Source organism: Phacochoerus africanus, chromosome 15 (genome assembly GCF_016906955.1).
Source record: "Phacochoerus africanus isolate WHEZ1 chromosome 15, ROS_Pafr_v1, whole genome shotgun sequence".
Classification (NCBI taxonomy): domain Eukaryota; kingdom Metazoa; phylum Chordata; class Mammalia; order Artiodactyla; family Suidae; genus Phacochoerus; species Phacochoerus africanus.
The window spans coordinates 24,227,480-24,245,022 of record NC_062558.1 but is presented as its reverse complement, the minus strand read 5'-3'; the positions used below and the strand labels follow the sequence as shown (position 1 = coordinate 24,245,022).

Below are 17,543 nucleotides of genomic sequence, written 5' to 3'. Positions count from 1 at the left end.
CTCTCTCTCTCTCTCTTTTTTCTTTCTTTCTTTTTTTTTTAAGGGCCATACCCACGGCATATGGAAGTTCCCAGGCTAGGGGTCGAATTGGAGCTGCAGCTGCTGGTCTACACCACAGCTACAGCAAGTTGGGATCCGAGCTGCATCTGTGACCTAATACACAGCTTGAGGCAACTTGGGATCCTTAATTCACTAAGTGAGGCCAGGGGACTGAATCCGCATCCTTACAGAGGCAACGTCGAGTCCTTAACCCACAGAGCCATAAAGGGAGCTCCCTTTTCTGGTTTTTGTTTGTTTGTTTTTTAATGTGTGTTTCTTATTCCATGTGTGTGTTGGGCTTGCACCAGTGACATATCCCTATAGAATAGCCAGATAGACTAGTAAGATGTGTTTTCCGAATTTCCAGTGGCCCTTCAGGGTTGCAGCCTTGGTGATATTCCTGGGCACCGGGAATCCATGCCTCTGTTTTTTGACAGACCTGGGCCCTTGCTGACATTCAGAAATACCCTCTTGCTTTAATGAAGGCAGGGCTGGAGTATTCAGTCATTACAGCGTTATTTTTGTAAACCTCTCCTGTTTATGATTCCAGGAATAGTTCTGCCAGCTTCTAGAGGTCTGCTCTTTTTTAAGGGACTCCTGTAAGGAGAGTGTGTGCAGAGCTGGTTGGGGGTGGCAGCCAGGGTGGGGGGTGGAGGGGACCGGGAGCTGCGTGGGTCCCCCTGGCTAGTTCATAGGGAAAACCAGATGAAGGAGGAAAAGATGGTCCCAGATCCCAGAGCCTGCTAGATATCATGATGACGGTTCTGTGGGCGTCAACACATAAGTAGCAGGGTCTTCTTTCGGGCTTCAGTGAGTGAATAGGAGGCATGCAAAGTCCAGATTAGGCAGGCAACCAGCAGACCACTGGGCGACCCCAGTGACTCCATGCCTCAGGCATCCTAGCGTAGCCATCTGAAATTCAAATTCAGGCAACAAACACTTGCTGGTTACCTGCCACGTGCCAGGGTGAGGGCTAGGTGAGCAGACACCAAGAACACAGCATTCAGTGCCAGCTCACACTTGGAATCATTCAAGTGCCGCAAGTGCCAGACCCTGAATGTGAGCACCTCCCAAAATCTTGTACCCCAGTTTCCTTGCTTGCCTCACACTAGTCCTGGCCCTGAATATCATTTCAGCCTCATAACTCCATGAGGCCAGTACTGTGTATATCAGTCAGGATTCTTTTGATTGGTTTGTAAGTGGCAGAAACCTTAGCTTAAGCTATTTTAAGCAAAAGGGGAGATTGTTGGATCATATCAACCGAAAGTCGATGGCATCAGGAGCAGCGTGATCCAGCATGTGCTTGATGTTACTCAGCTCCCTCTCTCAGATCTTCCATGGAGTGGACCTCCCTCCAGTCATTACTAGGACCTCATGCTTCAGGGCTAACATCTAGCAGAGAGAGTGAGAATCTCTGAGCCAGCATTTCTACCTGAATCTTGTTGCTTCTCCTCAGATCTCCCTTTGCCCACCTCTGAACAGTCAGCATGGTCTGAGGAATGCAGCGCACTGATTCAGTCAGGGGGGGATAGCAGGGTTTACTCTTGAGCCAAGGATGGAATTTGCTCCACCGCACCTGGGCTGCAAGTGGGGGAGGGGTGGCCACCTGGAGAGAAGCTGGGATGCCTTTATCAGGAGAAGAATGAGGAGATCCTGGGTGACAAGGCCACAGGTGTCCAGCATACTCTTTACCACACCGTTTTATAATTAGGGCAAGTAAACTTCCCAGAGGTAAGTCAGTTGTCCAAGGTCACACAGTAAGTGGCATTGCTGAGATCCAAACTCATTTCTGTTCTTTCCCCACTCCCTGGGCCCTCTCCCCTTCTCCCACTAGATTCTGGATTCTGAGGTCAATGGATCTGTCTCACTTTTTGGCACCAGCATCAAAGCCTTAACGAGAGCAGCTTGTACTGGTGGAGAGAAATCCAAGATCCATCCAAAAAAGATTTCAGTCTCAAAAATCTCAGGCTTGGAGTTCCCGTTGTGGCTTAGTGAGTTGAGAACACGACATGGTGTCTGTGAAGACGTAGGTTTGATCCCTGGCCTCGATCAGTAGGTTAAGGATCTAGTGTTGCCGCAAGCACGGCTTAGGTCACAGATGTGGCTCTGATCTGGTGTTGCTGTGCCTGTGGCATAGGCTGGCAGCTGCAGCTCCAATTTGACCCCTGGCCCAGAAACTTCCATGTGCTGTAGGTGTGGCTGTAAAAAGAAAAAAAAAAAAAAATCTTGGGCTTAACATTAAATATTAAACTGAAGTTTTTTTGTTTTTGTTTTTTTTCTGTTTTGTGATGATTTTTCATGTGTCTTCAAGGATTGCTGAGGCAACAAAGTACAAAAATTGCTTGCTGTCTGCCACCAGCTACCTGATCTCCCTGGAGGCCTCCCCATCACCCAAGCTCTCCCAGAATTTATCGGGTTCTCCTCTTATCACCATCCATCTCCGGCACCACTTGGTGAGTGAAAGTGAATTCGCCATCGTTTCTGCTCTTTGATTTGGTTTTGCCACAAGGAATATTTGGTTGTCTGTACGACTGCATAAAGAATCTTAAATGGGATTGGTGCCGGCCAGAATTAGCATTTTTCTCTAGCGTTCCTTTTCTTGTGGTTATTTTTTTAAGTTTATTTTATGGAAGGATAGTTGATTTACAATGTGTTAATTTCTGCTCTACAGCAAAGTGATTCAGTTACACATTTATATTCTTTTTCATATTCTTTTCCCTGATGGTTTATCCCAGGATATTGCATCGCGTTCCCTGTGCTCTACAGTAGGACCTTGTTGGTTATCCATCCTGTATATAGCACTAGACATGTAATAGTTTGTATCTACTAACCCCAAACTCCCAGTCCCTCCATCCGCACCCTTGACAACCGCACGTCTGTTCGCTATGTCTGCGAGTCTGTTTCTGTTTCCTAGATAAGTTCGTTTGTGCCATATTTTAGATTCCACATAGAAGTGATAGCTTGTGGTCATTTTTGAACTGCCGTGGAAAGTCCCTGGATGGCGCTGGGGGTTGGCCAGGCAGTATTGACACTGGGTAAAAAGGCCTCTGAAGCCAGATGTCACTGTCAAAAATGGGTGTGCAGCAACCATGGGCGTTTCTTATTTACAATGAGTGTCCTTTTCAGAGGCGTGGGGTGCAGCAGTTCTTTTTCCCTTATCTGGATAACAGCCATTAGCAAGATGGAGAGCTTGGCTCTCACTGAGAAACTCACCTAGAAAACACTCTGAAGAGACCATTTTTCACGTTTCCCGTTTTGAGTGATGGGCTGTTGGTCTTGTCCTATCAGAACCATAATTCTCTCTGCCTTCACTTTATCTTCATTGGTGGTAATGACAAATGTGTTGGGAGTAAGGATGCTCCCCTGTCCTTTAAAAAGCATAGCTGGGAGTTCCTATCGTGGCTCAGTGGTTAATGAACCTGACTAGTATCCATGAGGATGTGGGTTCCATCCCTGGCCTTGCTAAAGGGTGAAGGATCTGGCGTTGCCGTGAACTGTGAGGTAGGTCACAGACATGGCTTGGATCTGGCATTGCTGTGGCTGTGGCGTAGGCCGGTGGCTACAGCTCTGATTAGACTCCTCGCCTGGGAACCACCATGTGCTGCAGGTGTGGTCCTAAGAAGCAAAAAAATAAAAAAAGTAAAAAAAATAAATAAATAAAAAGCACAACTTTCCTGGTGCCAGGATCCCACCCTGTGATATGGTGTTGATTCAACATCTAAAGGTTGTGGTTTCTCAAGAAATTTATAAAATAATTCAATAGATGTATTATATGTAATTTTAAAATTTATTTCATGGAAGTATTGTTGATTTACAATGTTGTGTTAATTCCTGCTGTACAGCAAAGTGATTCACATTTTGATTCAGCAAAATGTGAATTTCCGCTTACAGAAATATTCTGTATATTCTTTTTCATATTCTTTTCCATGATGGTTTCTCCCAGGATATTGAATAGATTCTCTATGTAATACGAACTCAATATATTTTGGGTTGTTGGAAGTTATACAAGAATGCTTGCTGCCAGGATTTTCTATTTCATTCTGTTTTATACGGTTGCATCCCATTCCACCAACACCACCTGAAGACCTACTGTGTGCCAGTCTCTGTATTCCCTGCCTCTCTTGCTTGTACACCTGTGTTTTCAATGCTGAGCCACTGCAGCTCCCTTCTCACTCTGCATGCCCTGCGCCCCCCAGCCCCATCTTTCCCAGGACGGTCCGGCCCTTTCTTGGTGCCCTCAGAATCCAGCCCTACCCAGTCGCCCACACCTTCTGGCCAGTGTCCGTATTGTGCTCTGCCAGGTCAGCGGGTGCTGCCAGATGGCCATTGGTCCATTATCTCTTTCATCCTGACCATCTCCCGCCACTGTCCTCACTTTCTCCTTCCCGCTCTGGTTCAGAGGCCACCTTTCTGCAGGAACGCTCCCTCTCTGCCTGCTCCATCCCTCCCTCTTTCGGTCCCTTCCATCCACCTGCAGACACTCCTGATCTGGATCTTCGAATGCCCCCTCATCCTACCTCTCTCTCTCTTCTTGAAAAATCACAAAATATTGGAGTTTCCTTTGTGGCTCAGTGGTCAACAAATCCGACTAGGAACCATGAGGTTGCGGGTTCGATCCCTGGCCTTGCTCAGTGGGTTAAGGATCCAGCGTTGCCGAGAGCTGTGGTGTAGGTTGCAGACGAGGCTTGGATCTGGCATTGCAGCTACAGCTCCGATTAGACCCCTAGCCTGAGAACCTCCATATGCTGCAGGAGAGGCCCTAGAAAAGGCAGAAAGGCAAAAAGACCAAAAGAAAAAAAAGAGAAAAATCACAAAATATTAAAAAAATTTTAAAAATTGTGGTAAAAGACACGTAACATAAAATTTACAGTTGAACCACTTCTAAGCCTACCGTTCAGTGGTCTTAAGTACATTTCACATTGTTACGCAACCGTCACTACCATCCACCTCCAGAAATCTCCTGATCTTGAAAAACTGACAAAAAACAAACAAACAAAAAACAAACAAACAAACAAACGAAAAATAGGAGTTCCCGTCGTGGCGCAGTGGCTAACGAATCCGACTAGGAACCATGAGGTTGCAGGTTCAGTCCCTGGCCTTGCTCAGTGGGTTAACGATCCGGCGTTGCCGTGAGCTGTGTGGTGTAGGTCGCAGACGCGGCTCGGATCCTGCGTTGCTGTGGCTCTGGCGTAGGCCGGCGGCTACAGCTCCGATTCGACCCCTAGCCTGGGAACCTCCATGTGCTGCGGGAGCGGCCCAAAGAAATAGCAAAATGACAAAAAAAAAAAAAAAAAAGAAAGAAAAAGAAAAAGAAAAACTGAAACTCCGTCCCCATTCAACATGAACTCCCCTCCCCTCCCCAAGCCCCTAGCACCCACTATTCTCCTTTCAGTCTCTGTGGTTTTCACTGCTCCCAGGACCACATGTAAATGGAGTCACACACATGGTTTGTCCTTTTGCGTCTGATATATTGCATGGAGCATCAAGTCCTCAAGGTTCATCCACGTTGTAGCCAATGTCAGAATGTTCTCTCTCTTTTTTTTTGGCCACACCCACAAGTAGAAGTTCCCGGGACAGGGATGGAACGCGCACCACAGCAGTGACAATGCCAGATCCTTAACCTACTGAGCCACCAGGGAACTCCCAAAATGAATATCCTCCTTTTTAAGGCTGGACCATATTCTGTTGTGTGGACAGACCACATTCTGTTTGTTCGCGCATCCACTGATGGACACTGGGGCCGCTCCCACCTTTAGGCTGTTGTGAGTGATGCTACTGTGAACTTGGGTGTGTAAGCATCTCTTCCAGACCCTGCTTTCTGTCTTTTGGGGTGTATATGCAGAAGTGGCATCATTGGATCCCAAGTTCCAGAGATCTTATGCGATCACCTCCCCCTTCTCTTCTGCACACTATTTAAAGTCAGTTTTGACTGTTTCCACTTTCTATACAGTTTCTTTCTCTCTTCTTTGGCTATGCCCATGGCATACAGAAGTTCCCAGGGATCCAATCCTCACCACAGCAGTGGACCCTGTCTGCTGCAGTGACAGTGCTGGATCCTTAACTCCCTGAGCCAGCAGGGAACTCCTCTGTATACATTTTCAAATGCCAAAAATGGCTTCACAAGTCTCCAGAGACCTCGCTCACTTGGACCCCATCCAGGCCCCCACCCCCCGGTTTCCAGGACACGTCCCTGTGCAGGTGCCACCCTTTCGCTGCGCCACCTTCTCAACCCCCTAAACACAGGTGTTCCTTTAGCTCTGCTGCATGCACACTTATTCCCCTGATTCACGGGAATGACAAAGAGATTTTAGCCACCGCCTCTGTGCAGATGTCCCTGATGACACAGAACCCACTTCCTCCCTCAGCCTCGACCCAGAGCTCCTGTTTCTGGGAAGGCTTCTCGGCTCCAGGTTTGCAGCGTGGGCACCTTTACCTTTGAGCCCAAGCATCCTCTGTGTCCTCCTGCCACAGTTGCCGATCTCTCTGCTCTGAGTCTGGCTCCGCAGCGCCCCCTTAAGACCTGGTCTTCATGCAATAGGGTGACCCTATTTTCAGAGGGTCCCTAGCAGGCGCTCCCTCCAGCCAACCCTCCCCTGGCTCCGTGTCTCCTTGCTGATTGGGTTCAGCCCAAGCTGGAAGCTTTCTGACTGTTCTCTCTGAGTTCCCAGGCTTATCTTCCAGAAACACACACCAGATGGTCTTTCTCAACTGCTTAAAACCTTTCAGTGACTCAGGTTTCCCTGAAAAAACAGTTCAAGTCCGGGCTTTGGGGTCAGTCTCTAGCCGACCTTTCCAATCCGACTTTCCGTATGAACCTTTGTCTAGCGGATGCTCGCTCTCTTGTGAAGTCCAGTCTCACCCACGTCAAGGTCATTGGAGTCCGTCCCACCTTCTCCACCAACCCCTCTCTGACCTTCCCAAGGAAGAACCACTTTTTTCCTCCAGCCCATCTCTGTGCTTCATCAGTACCACTTCTGAGGCCTGTCTGACATTATTGATGCAAATCAGCCATCTCTTAAACTAGCATGTCTGTTTCTGAAGAAGCTGCCTTGGACCGTATTTGGGATCATCTGTCCTTTCCTCATGACGCCTGGCCTTGAGCTCTGGCTCAGAGCAGCGGCTCAGTAACCATTTGTTGAGCGATGCCCAGCTCAGAGTCAGCCGCACCGTATAAGTAGCCTCGACCTTAGAGCTGTGTGGTCATTTGTGTGTATTTGGGCGGCCCCCCCTTTCAAAGGCGAGGATGCTCATCCTCGGGCAGAGACGCTGCCCTTGCCGTCATTGTGAGGATGTCGCTAATCCCCCGAGAGTGAACTCAGTGGACTCAGCCTGAGTTGGGGAAATTTGGTCCCAGCAGGAAGCAGAGGGATTTTAGTGCTTGCAGTGTTGGGGGTTTTATTCTGTGGCCTCCAGATACTGCATGTCTGTAATCAAGAGTGTGGAAAAGCAGGGAAGCCTCGCTCTGCAGGACTCTGGAAGCAACCAGTGTTTGAAGCTGAAGTTGCCCTGGGGAAGGGGGCTGCGAGTCACAGCAGACCTGGGGGGCCAGGCCCTGCTGGGCCTGTGGCTGCTGGGGGAGCAGGAGGGTCTCGGGACCAGACAGGAGGCAGAGCGGGAAGGGAAGGGAGGAACTGCAGGGGAGGTGGGAGAGGATGGACAGCCTGAATGTAGGGCTTACTGGGGCCCAGGCCCCCACTGAGTGTACAGGGGCATGGATGTGTCCATGGGCACCCACACAGCTAGACTCAGAATGCATACAGACACACACTCACTCAGGACACACGCTGACACATAAATACACACACCCAGACCCACCGCGTGTGCACACATACACACACACACACACACACAGGACACACACACCAACATGTAAATACTTCTACATACCCAGACCCAGCACACACACACACATACTCCCACTACACACACTTACACACATGAGTACATGCACACACCCAGACTCACAACACACGTACAGACACACTCATTGATGCATATGTGTGTGTGCACACATTCAGGAGACATACTGAGACACACACACACACACACACACAGACCCAGCACACAGACATACACATACAGACCTACCCAGACCCAGCACAAACACACAAACACACACATGTGCCCACAGCTCCCACGGGGGCCACCACCCATGTTAGATTAGGTTGGTGTGAGCCCGGAATTTGAAGCAGGGAAGTGGTTTTGTTTTGTTTATCATGGTGCCCTCCCTCCCTCCCAGCCCCCTTCTGGGGAGGACCATCTCCAGGGCCCTCAGGACCCTGCAGCCTGTCTGCTGTCCGCCCACGAAACCCTCCTCCCGCTTCCTCTCCTTCAGAGCGGGCCGCCCACCTTCCCACCCCGCAGAACCCCCAACCAGCTCCCAGCTGGTCAGCTGATCCCATCCTCAGGCTGTGGGCCGCCACTTGGCATTCCCAGGGGCCGCGCATCCGTAGTTTGCTCATTGGCTTGTGCAGTCAGCTATTCACTGACTCTACAAATACCAGCTGTGTCATCACCGCCCCTTCGGTCATAGTTTGTAATGATGGGGTAGTGACGTGGATACCGGGGTTAGTTAGTACTGGTTCAGTTGATAGTCTGTGGGGCAGATTCCAGCCTTGCCTGACTTGAGCAAAGAGGGAATTTTCCAGGACAGCGCACACCTCATGAGACTGGGGGGAGCTCTGCTGGGGGGTGGTCAGGGCTGGGCAGGGGCCCTGTGCTGGTGCTGCCTCTATGTCTGTGCCTATGTCCCCTCTTCATGATGCCAAGCCCCAGGAGGGAGCAGGAGGGAGGCTGTGTGTTGGCCTTTGTGCATCATGTGCCAGACCCAGGTACACGAACCCCAGGCCAGAGTGGGGCAGGGAAGTAGCTGTCGTTCCCCTAGGATCACCTGCCTGGGGTTCGTGTACCTTGACAACTGCAGCATCTAAATGGTGACACAGGGACTTCCCGTTGTGGCTCAGCAGGTTAAGAACCCAGCTAGTATCCATGAGGATGTAGGTTCGATCCCTGGCCTTGCTCAGTGGGTTAAGGATTCAGTGTGGGCGTGAGCTGTGGTGTAGGTTACAGATGTGGCTTGAATCTGGCATTGCTGTGGCTCTGGCCTAGGCTGGCAGCTGCAGCTCTGATTCAGCCCCTAACCTGGGAGCTTCCATGTGCCATAGGTGAGGCCCTAAAATGAAAAAATGAAAAAATTCCTGGTGAGATGCAGCCTCACAAGCTGTGGACCACACCAGCAGAAGCTCTGATAAATTCCAGCACCTGGACTTTCACCTGAGTCTCAAGACACCCGTGTGTTGTGGACAAGGGCCCTGAGGGAAGCTCCTGGGCTGTTCCCCGTGAACTGCTGGGACCCTGGTGCCATCAAGATTTGGTACCTTCTCAAGCCCTCTGAGGGCTCAGGGCTTGGCTGCGGATAGGAGTGTGTGATGCGGCTTCCTCAGAGGTGGTGCCCCAGCTTCTGATATTTGGAGGGAAGCCACACATCTGGATTGGAAATTATACCTCTGGATTTGTACTGTTGGCAGCTCATTCAAATCTGCTTTGAGCATTTTCAGCCAAGACACATCTGATTGAATTTGGCCAGATGGTCACCAGTTTACAATCTCTATGTTGTTTTCTTTTGAGATTTTTCTTTGAAATGATTTTAAGGAAAAATTGCAAAATAGGACAGAGTTCCCATACACCCATCTCACCCTAATGTTAATATTTTAAAGCATACTTTTTTCTTTTGGTGGCACCTGTGGCGTATGGAAGTTCCTGGGCTAGGGATCGAATCCGAGCTGCAGCTGTGACCTGTGGCAGTGCGTGATCCTTAACCCACTGTGTCACAGTGGAAAATCCTAAAGTATAATTATTAAAACCAGGAAGTTAACCGTGATATAAATTAGTCAATGGATCTTGCTTTGGATCCTGTCAGTTTTCCTGCTATAGGCGTTTTCCATCCAGAACCTCACCTGTCTCCTCACCTCCCAGCCTGTCGTGGTTCTTTAGCCTCTTGGTCTTTCAGCACCTTGACAGTTGAAGAGTCCAGGCCAGTCATTTTGGAAAACATCTCTCTGCTTGGGATTGTCTGATATTTTCTCACAATGGGTTTGGATTATGCATTAATTTTCTTTAATTTTTAAAAAGATTTGGTATTTTTAAATTAAAGCATAGTTGATTTACAATGTTATGCCAATTTCTGCCATAGCCCAGTCACATATATATGTATGACATTCATTTTCTCATATTATCTTCTCCACATGCTCTACAGTAGGACCTCATTGCTTATCCATTCTAAATGTAATAGTTTGCATCCCACTCTCTCCTGCCTCCCCCTTGGCAACCCCAGGTCTGTTCTTCATGTCTGTGAGTCTGTTTCTGTTCTGTAGATAGGTTCATTTGTGCCACATTTTAGATTCCAGATATAATCGATATCATATGGTATTTGTCTTTCTCTTTCTGACCTACTTAGTAGGAGAATCTCTCGTTGTATCCATGTTGCTGCCAATGACATTATTTCATTCCTTTTAATGGCTGAGTAGTATTCCATTGTGTATATGTATCACATCTTAGGGTTATGCATTTTTTTTTTTTTGGTCTTTTTGCCATTTCTTGGGCTGCTCCCGCAGCATATGGAGGTTCCCAGGCTAGGGGTCTAATTAGAGCTGTAGCTGCTGGCCTACGCCAGAGCCACAGCAAGCCAGATCCGAGCCGTGTCTGCAACCTACACCACAGCTCATGGCAACGCTGGATCCTCGACCCATTGAGCAAGGCCAGGGATCGAACCCGCAACCTCATGGTTCCTAGTTGGATTTGTCAACCACTGAGCCACAACAGGAACTCCATGGTTATGCATTTTTGACAAGAGCCCCACAAAAGTGAAACTGTGGTTTCCCGACTGCGTCACCCCAGACCGTGGGAGTTTTCTGTAGCTGCTGTAACAAAGTAGCACAGACTGGAGTTGGGGGGTGAGGGGCTTAGACAGCAGACATTCATGGTCTCACATCCTGGAGGCAGGGAGTTGGAGATCAAAGTGTTGGCTGGGCTAGTTCCTCCCAATGCCTTTTACCTTGGCATGTAGACGGCTGTCTTTTCTCTGTGTCCTCATGTGGTCTCCCTCTGCCTGTCTGTATCCTCATCTCCTCTTCTTATAAGGACACCAGTCCTAGGGGATTAGAGCCCACTCCAATGACCTCACTGACGTTAATCACCTCTTCAAGGCCCTATCTCCATATGCAGCCACATCCTGAGGTTCTGGGGGCTGGGGTTTGGGGGTGGGGGCACACTTCAGTCCAAACACAGGCAGTAAAGGATGGTATTTGTAATCACTGGCGAGGTTGTCTTTTGAGTGCTTGGTTGAGGAGGTGTCCACCAGATTTATCCACTGTAACACGGTTTTTCCCTTTGCAAATTATAATATCGTCTGGGAGAGATATGGTGAAACTGGCCTTCATTTCATGATACTTCCTCCATGAATTTTAGTCTTCCATGAGTGGTTATTAACTGCAGAAATTATTACTGTAGTGTTTTGGCACTTTTCTATTTCCATCAATCCTTTTCCAGTCATTAATTGGAATTTTAACATAAGGACAAATAGTTATTTATATGTTCAATTACTTATTCATATCAGTAAGACTCTTGAATATTTGGTTTATTGCATAGGTTATACTCCAATATTATCAATATTTATTTTGTTACTCAAATTGTCCCAGCTTTAATCATTGAGAACTTTTCCTGGTTGGCTTCTGTGTTCTTTTGATATGCTTTCCTTCTTTTTGAGTTTTGCCTTACTTTCTGGCATTAAAGATAGTCTAGGCTCATGAAATTCACCATTTCTCTAAGGAGCCCTGGTTCATTTTATCAGTGAGTGGCATGTAGAAACCTGGGTCTGTGTGGTGAGTGTGCTTATTTCTCCTGGGGTGTCATTGCCTCTTGATCTTCTGAGCAGACAGAGCTGGGAAATGTACACCTGTACTTAAACAAGCAAATGCACACATTTGTATATTTATCTGTATCTATCCATCTGTGTATGTGTATGTTAAAAAGTGCGAGTCCATTCTACTAACTCTTTCCAATCTAATGCCACAGGATTCATTCGACCCTTTTCTTAGATCCTTCATTCTCCCAATTGGCTTTCACTATTCTTGGTATTTTTACTTATTTATTTAAGCCCATTACACATACAGAGTAGTTGCAGGATTGCTGATCCATAGCCCTGTGGGAAACAAATGTACTAACTAGGGGACACAATTTGTTCATATTCTTTTTGTCATCAGCTTACAGTATACAGTTGAAATTCTGTTTTCTGAAGTTATCGAGGTTGGTTCTTTTCTTCCCTGTTAGATTCATCTCTGCTTGTTTGTATTTGTTATGGATGTGCCCGTTCTGGTTGATTTTAGCTATTGACTTATTTGGGGAGTATGTAAAATGTTATCATGGCCCCAAGGGGCAGGGCTACACAAGCAGGTGCATGCAGAGGCGTGGAACACCACCCTGCCCTGCTCCATTCTGTGTTCTTTCCACTCCATCCCCACCCACGCCCTCTAGGTAAGCAGTTCTCGTCTCTGGCTTATCCTGTGTTTTTGTTCATGCCAGACCAATACACAATGTACATTTTCTTATATCTCCTTCTTTCTCCCATGAAGGGTAGTGTGCTAGGAAAACTCTTTTGAACCATGCAATTTTTTACACAGTCACCCTGCAAATCACTCTAAACCAGTTCATAGAAATTGTCCTCTTCTTCTTCTTCCTTTAACACCCCCCCCCAAAAAAACACAGTTGCCTAGTATGCTGCTGTGTGGATTCATTCAACCCTCGTGTGGTTTTCAACTCCTCTCCTGTATCTGGGTGTTTGAGTTGCTTCTAGTATCTTGCAAGCAATTTGCATTTTCCTGTTGTGAGAGGTGCAGCCTCTATTCCAGGCTCTTGGAAGAGTTGGTCCACTTGCAAATGGACCTCCCTCCTCAGGCTACTTCCTCCCTCCCTTGTTTTGTTCAGGTGGCAGTGAAGGGGCAAAGAGGCAAGAGAATGGAAGGAGCTCAGTCTCCACACCTGAGGTCGCTCTGAGAATGGGCGCTGCCAGCGGGATTCCTTCCCTTCATGATCCATATGTGTGTTGAATTCATTTCTAAGGTTGCAGCAGTATGACCTGTTGGTCATAGATAATACAGAATGGATCTCAATGATTAACTATCCCGCTACTGTTATTACCCAGGTGACCCAAATGAAGAGGGGTTTGGGGAGCAGCAGAGCTGAGAATTAGCCGCCCCCTCAAGGGACAGCGCTATCCCACCGAGCAAGCCTGTAACAGAGAGTCTCCAGAAGGTGTGGGCAGGAAGCAGGTGCAGACGCTCCACTGAGCTGTCTGAGCTGGATTTTGTGACCTGGGTCCTGGCTGGAGGGGCGCAGGGGATGGCTTCCAATGGTGTTGAAAGCTGCTGGGTTTCAGGTGTGGCTGGAGAAGCAGTGCCAGATGAAATGGAGTGTCGCTGTGCTTTTTGAGGACACGATTTTCTTTTCTTTAAGGACCCCACCCTTCCAGATCTTAGAAGCTAAGGAGAGGTGTTTGGACGACATCTCTTTGTTCTGGAAGACTCTGGCCAGGGGCTCTCTGGGACACTGTCTATCGCTAGTCCTTGACACCGTGTTGTCACAGGGGTGTCTTGATGGTCCAGAAGATGGTGTGCCCTGGGGGGGGGTAGGGGTGTGGTGGGGGCGGGGGGGGGAGAGGATGAAGGGGGTGGGAGAGGGCATGTCCTTCAGAAATACTTCCTCTCCCTTCCCTGCTGCCGCTGCTTGAATTCCGGCTTCTGCTGACCTTCCTGCAGCTGCTGGACATTTTGTAGAAGTTGCCTTTTTTCTTTTTTTTCCTTCTCTGAAATCAGAAAGGTGCCAGTTTGGAAAACAGCAAAAAAGAAAGGGTGGATTAAAATGCAATCCCCGTTTTAATGGTTGGTTACTGTCGTTATTTTTAAAAAAGAAAGTTTTTGAGAGAAGACTCTGGTCCAACGGAGAGGCGGAGAGGAATTTTTATCATACCAACGGAGAACGGTAATTGAGGCTTGTCTCAGCCAAGCGTTCTCTAGGGTTTTGGAGGTTTTTCTTTTGAAGGTTGCTTTTACATTTCCGAGGACGTTTTTTGGGAGGCGTGCTTTTTTGAGTTTAAATGATTTGTCCGATGGGAAACATCTTTTGTAGAGGCCTGTGCTGCAGGCGGGCAGAGTGGAGGGGACCAGGGAGGCTGGACGATGTCCCCAGTATCACTGGGGGCTGCGTGGTGAAAAGTTGCTGCACTTTATCCGGACAGCAGGGCCAAGGAGGATGTGGCTTCTTTTCCTGGCCCTGTGGGATCTCTGAGGGATGGTGGTCGCAGCGGGGTCCTGCCGAGGGCACGCAGTGAAACCCTGGGGTGGGGGTGGCCACCAGAGACACTGGACCCATGTTTCTGGGACACATGACCTGGGGCCTGTCCCCATGCCCTCCATGGGCTGGTGACTGGTTTCATGCTTTCCCTTCTGAGCCTAACAGATTTCTCTTCCCAAAGTACCTATTTTCATGTCTTGGAGGCACTCTGGGGAAAGTCCTGCATCTCATCAGCCACAGCGTTTGAATAGATAACCATGGTGGGGGGGGGGGGTGGTTTGGACTCCAGGTGGCTCCTGAGTGACACCTAGCTTCCAGGAAGAATGTCCCCACTGGACAGAACCGTGGCTCAGGGCTCAGACACTTGAAGACACTTGGCCTTTGAAGTTTCTTTTCCTTCGATGCTTGACCTCCACACTGAGATGGTCCTGGCTTCTGCTCAGTGTCAAACTGATGAGATTCATCTAGGACAAGGCTTTTTTTTTTTCTTTTCAGGGCCACACCTGCTAGGGGTCGAATCAGAGCTGCAGCTGCCTGCCTGCACCACAGCCACAGCAACACCGGATCTGAGCCACATCTGCAACCTACGCCCAGCTTATGGCCATGCCAGATTCTTAACCCACTGAGCAAGGCCACGGATTGAACAAGTATCCTCATGGATACTAGTCTGGTTCTTAACCTGATGAGCCACAAAGGAAACTTCTAGGATAGGGCATATTAAATGCAGCGCAGTTGTTGTGGGGCATCCTGTGCATTTGGGGGTGTTGGGTAGTATCCCAACAGGATACCCATAGACACCCCCTCCCCGCCCGCCGCTGAGTTGAGACAACCCAAGGCATCTCCTGAACGTGCCCAAGTCCCTTGGCAACTCCCGCCTGTGGTTATTGCAGCAACAGCCCGGCTCATTCTCACTGCTGAGTCACACTCCATCCAGTCTGTGTCTCCAAAATAAAGGGATTGGATTGTTTCCCACTTTGGACTATTAAAAAAGAGTCACTTTTCTTTGCTTCTTAAATTATAATAGTCAGAACCAGATTTAAGAGCTAAGCAAGCAAGGAGTTCCCTGTGGCTCCAGTGGGTTAAGGATACAGCATTGTCACTGCTTTGGCTCAGGTTCGATCCCTGGCCAGGGAACTTCTGCTGAGGGCTTGGCCAAAAAAAAAAGAGAGAGAGAGGCAAGCAAGTGAGTTGATTTTGCTGTAAGGCATGAACTCTTCTGGCAAAGGATATGCTATGCAACTGTTATTTTTCTAGCATTTGTTGTGACGGAGAAAATGGTTTATTTTGACTGGGAGAAAAAAGTTTTATTTTTTTTCTCAGGTCATTCTTCAGTGCACTAGGGGCCTGGGATATTCCTGGTCTGCAGGCTGCCTTGCACACCTGGGTGTCTAAGTGCAGCTATTTAAAAAAATACTACGTGTGCACACACAGACATGTGCACCCAGTACACATTCAGGCACATGCACGTGTCCACAAAAGCGCACACATCCACAGCCACACATGCAGCCATAGCTCAGAAACCCCACCACCCAGATGTCACTGATGTGAACATTTTAATGCCCTCCCTGTGGGAGTTTCTGTAGGTACACAGGAGTCTCAGCGGCGTCATGTTATCCAAGCTGTACTGTAGCTTCTACTTTTTTTTTTGTCTTTTTGCTATTTCTTGGGCCGCTCCTGCGGCAAATGGAGGTTCCCAGGCTAGGGGTCGAATTGGAGCTGTAGCCGCCAGCCTACACCACAGCTCACGGCAATGCCGGATCCTTAACCCACTGGACAAGGGCAGGGACCGAACCCACAACCTCATGGTTCCTAGTCGGATTCTTTAACCACTGAGCCACTACGGGAACTCCTGTAGCTTCTACTTTTTAAAAAATTTTATATTAATTTATTCTTTTTTGAAAAATTTTCATTTTTTATTATAGTTGATTTACAGTGGTGTGCCAATTTTTGCTGTACAGCAAGGTGACCCAGTCATATGTGTGTGAGAGTGTGTATACACATTCCTTTTCTCATATGATCTTCCATTGTGTTCTATCACAAGAGACTGGATGGAGTTCCCTGTGCTGTACAGCAGGGCCTCATTGCTTATCCATTCTAAATGGAGTAGTTCGCATCTACAAACCCTAAATTCCCAGTGCTCCCCCCGCCGCCCCTCCCCCAGCAACCGCAAGTCTGTTCTCAATGTCTGTGAGTCTGTTTCTGTTTTGTCTGCAGCTTCCACTTTTTCATTTAACTTGTGTATGTTTTCATGCCAATAGCTATAAACTATATAATCATTGTCATGGCTGCATAATAGCCTATTTATTTGTCATGCTCCCATTGTTGGCCATTTGGTCCCTATTTTCATAATAAACACACTATAATGAGCCTTCTGTGCTCTTGTTCAATTATCTTTTCAGGAGAATTTCTTCTTCTTCTTCTTTTATTTCTTTTTAGGGATACACCTACAGCATATGGAAGTTCCCAGGCCAGGGAACTACAGCTGCCAGGCTACACCACAGCCACACCAATGCCAGATCTGAGCCATGTCTGTGACCTACACCACAGCTCAGGGCAATGCTGAATCCTTAACCCACTGAGCAAGGCCAGGAATCAAACCCTTATCCTTATGGATACCAGTTGGGCTCGTTACTGCTGAGCCACAATGGGAACTTCCAGGAGAACTTATAAGTAGAATTGCCCTGTTAAAAATCTACCCATTCTTCTTTTCCTTTTCAAATTTCAGAGCTCCTGTTGTGCTTCAATGGGTTAAGAACCCGGCATAGCGGAGTTCCTCCTGTGGCGCAGTGAGGATTGGAGGCTTCTTGGGAGCACTGGGATGCAGGTTGCATCCGCAGCCCAGCACAGAGGGTTAAGGATCCAGCATTGCCACAGCTGCAGCTTAGGTCACCACTGTGGCTCAGATCTGATCCCTGACCTGGGAACTCCATATGCCATGGGTCTACGAAAAAAGAAAAAACAAACAAACAAAATGGTATGGTGTGCATAAGATGCCAGTTGGATCCCTGTCCTGGCTCAGTGGGTTAAAGATCCAGCGTTGCCGCTAGCTATAGCGTATGTCACAGACGCAGCTCAGATCTGGTGTTGCTATGGCTGTGGTCCCATGGCTGTAGGCCTCAACTGCAGCTCCCATTTGACCCCTAGGCTGGGAACTTCCA

The 17,543-nt window shown here is 48.2% G+C and overlaps 1 protein-coding gene across 2 annotated transcripts in view; it reads left to right on the top strand.

The window, feature by feature from the left end:
* The window catches only part of ADGRD1 (adhesion G protein-coupled receptor D1), a 182,926-nt gene that overhangs the window by 67,978 nt on the left and 97,405 nt on the right, over positions 1 to 17,543 (top strand). For both annotated transcript variants that reach the window (XM_047760612.1, XM_047760613.1), the window contains one exon: positions 2,351 to 2,492. In XM_047760612.1, the coding sequence (XP_047616568.1) occupies positions 2,351 to 2,492 (142 nt within the window). The remainder of the gene's footprint in view (positions 1 to 2,350; positions 2,493 to 17,543) is intronic.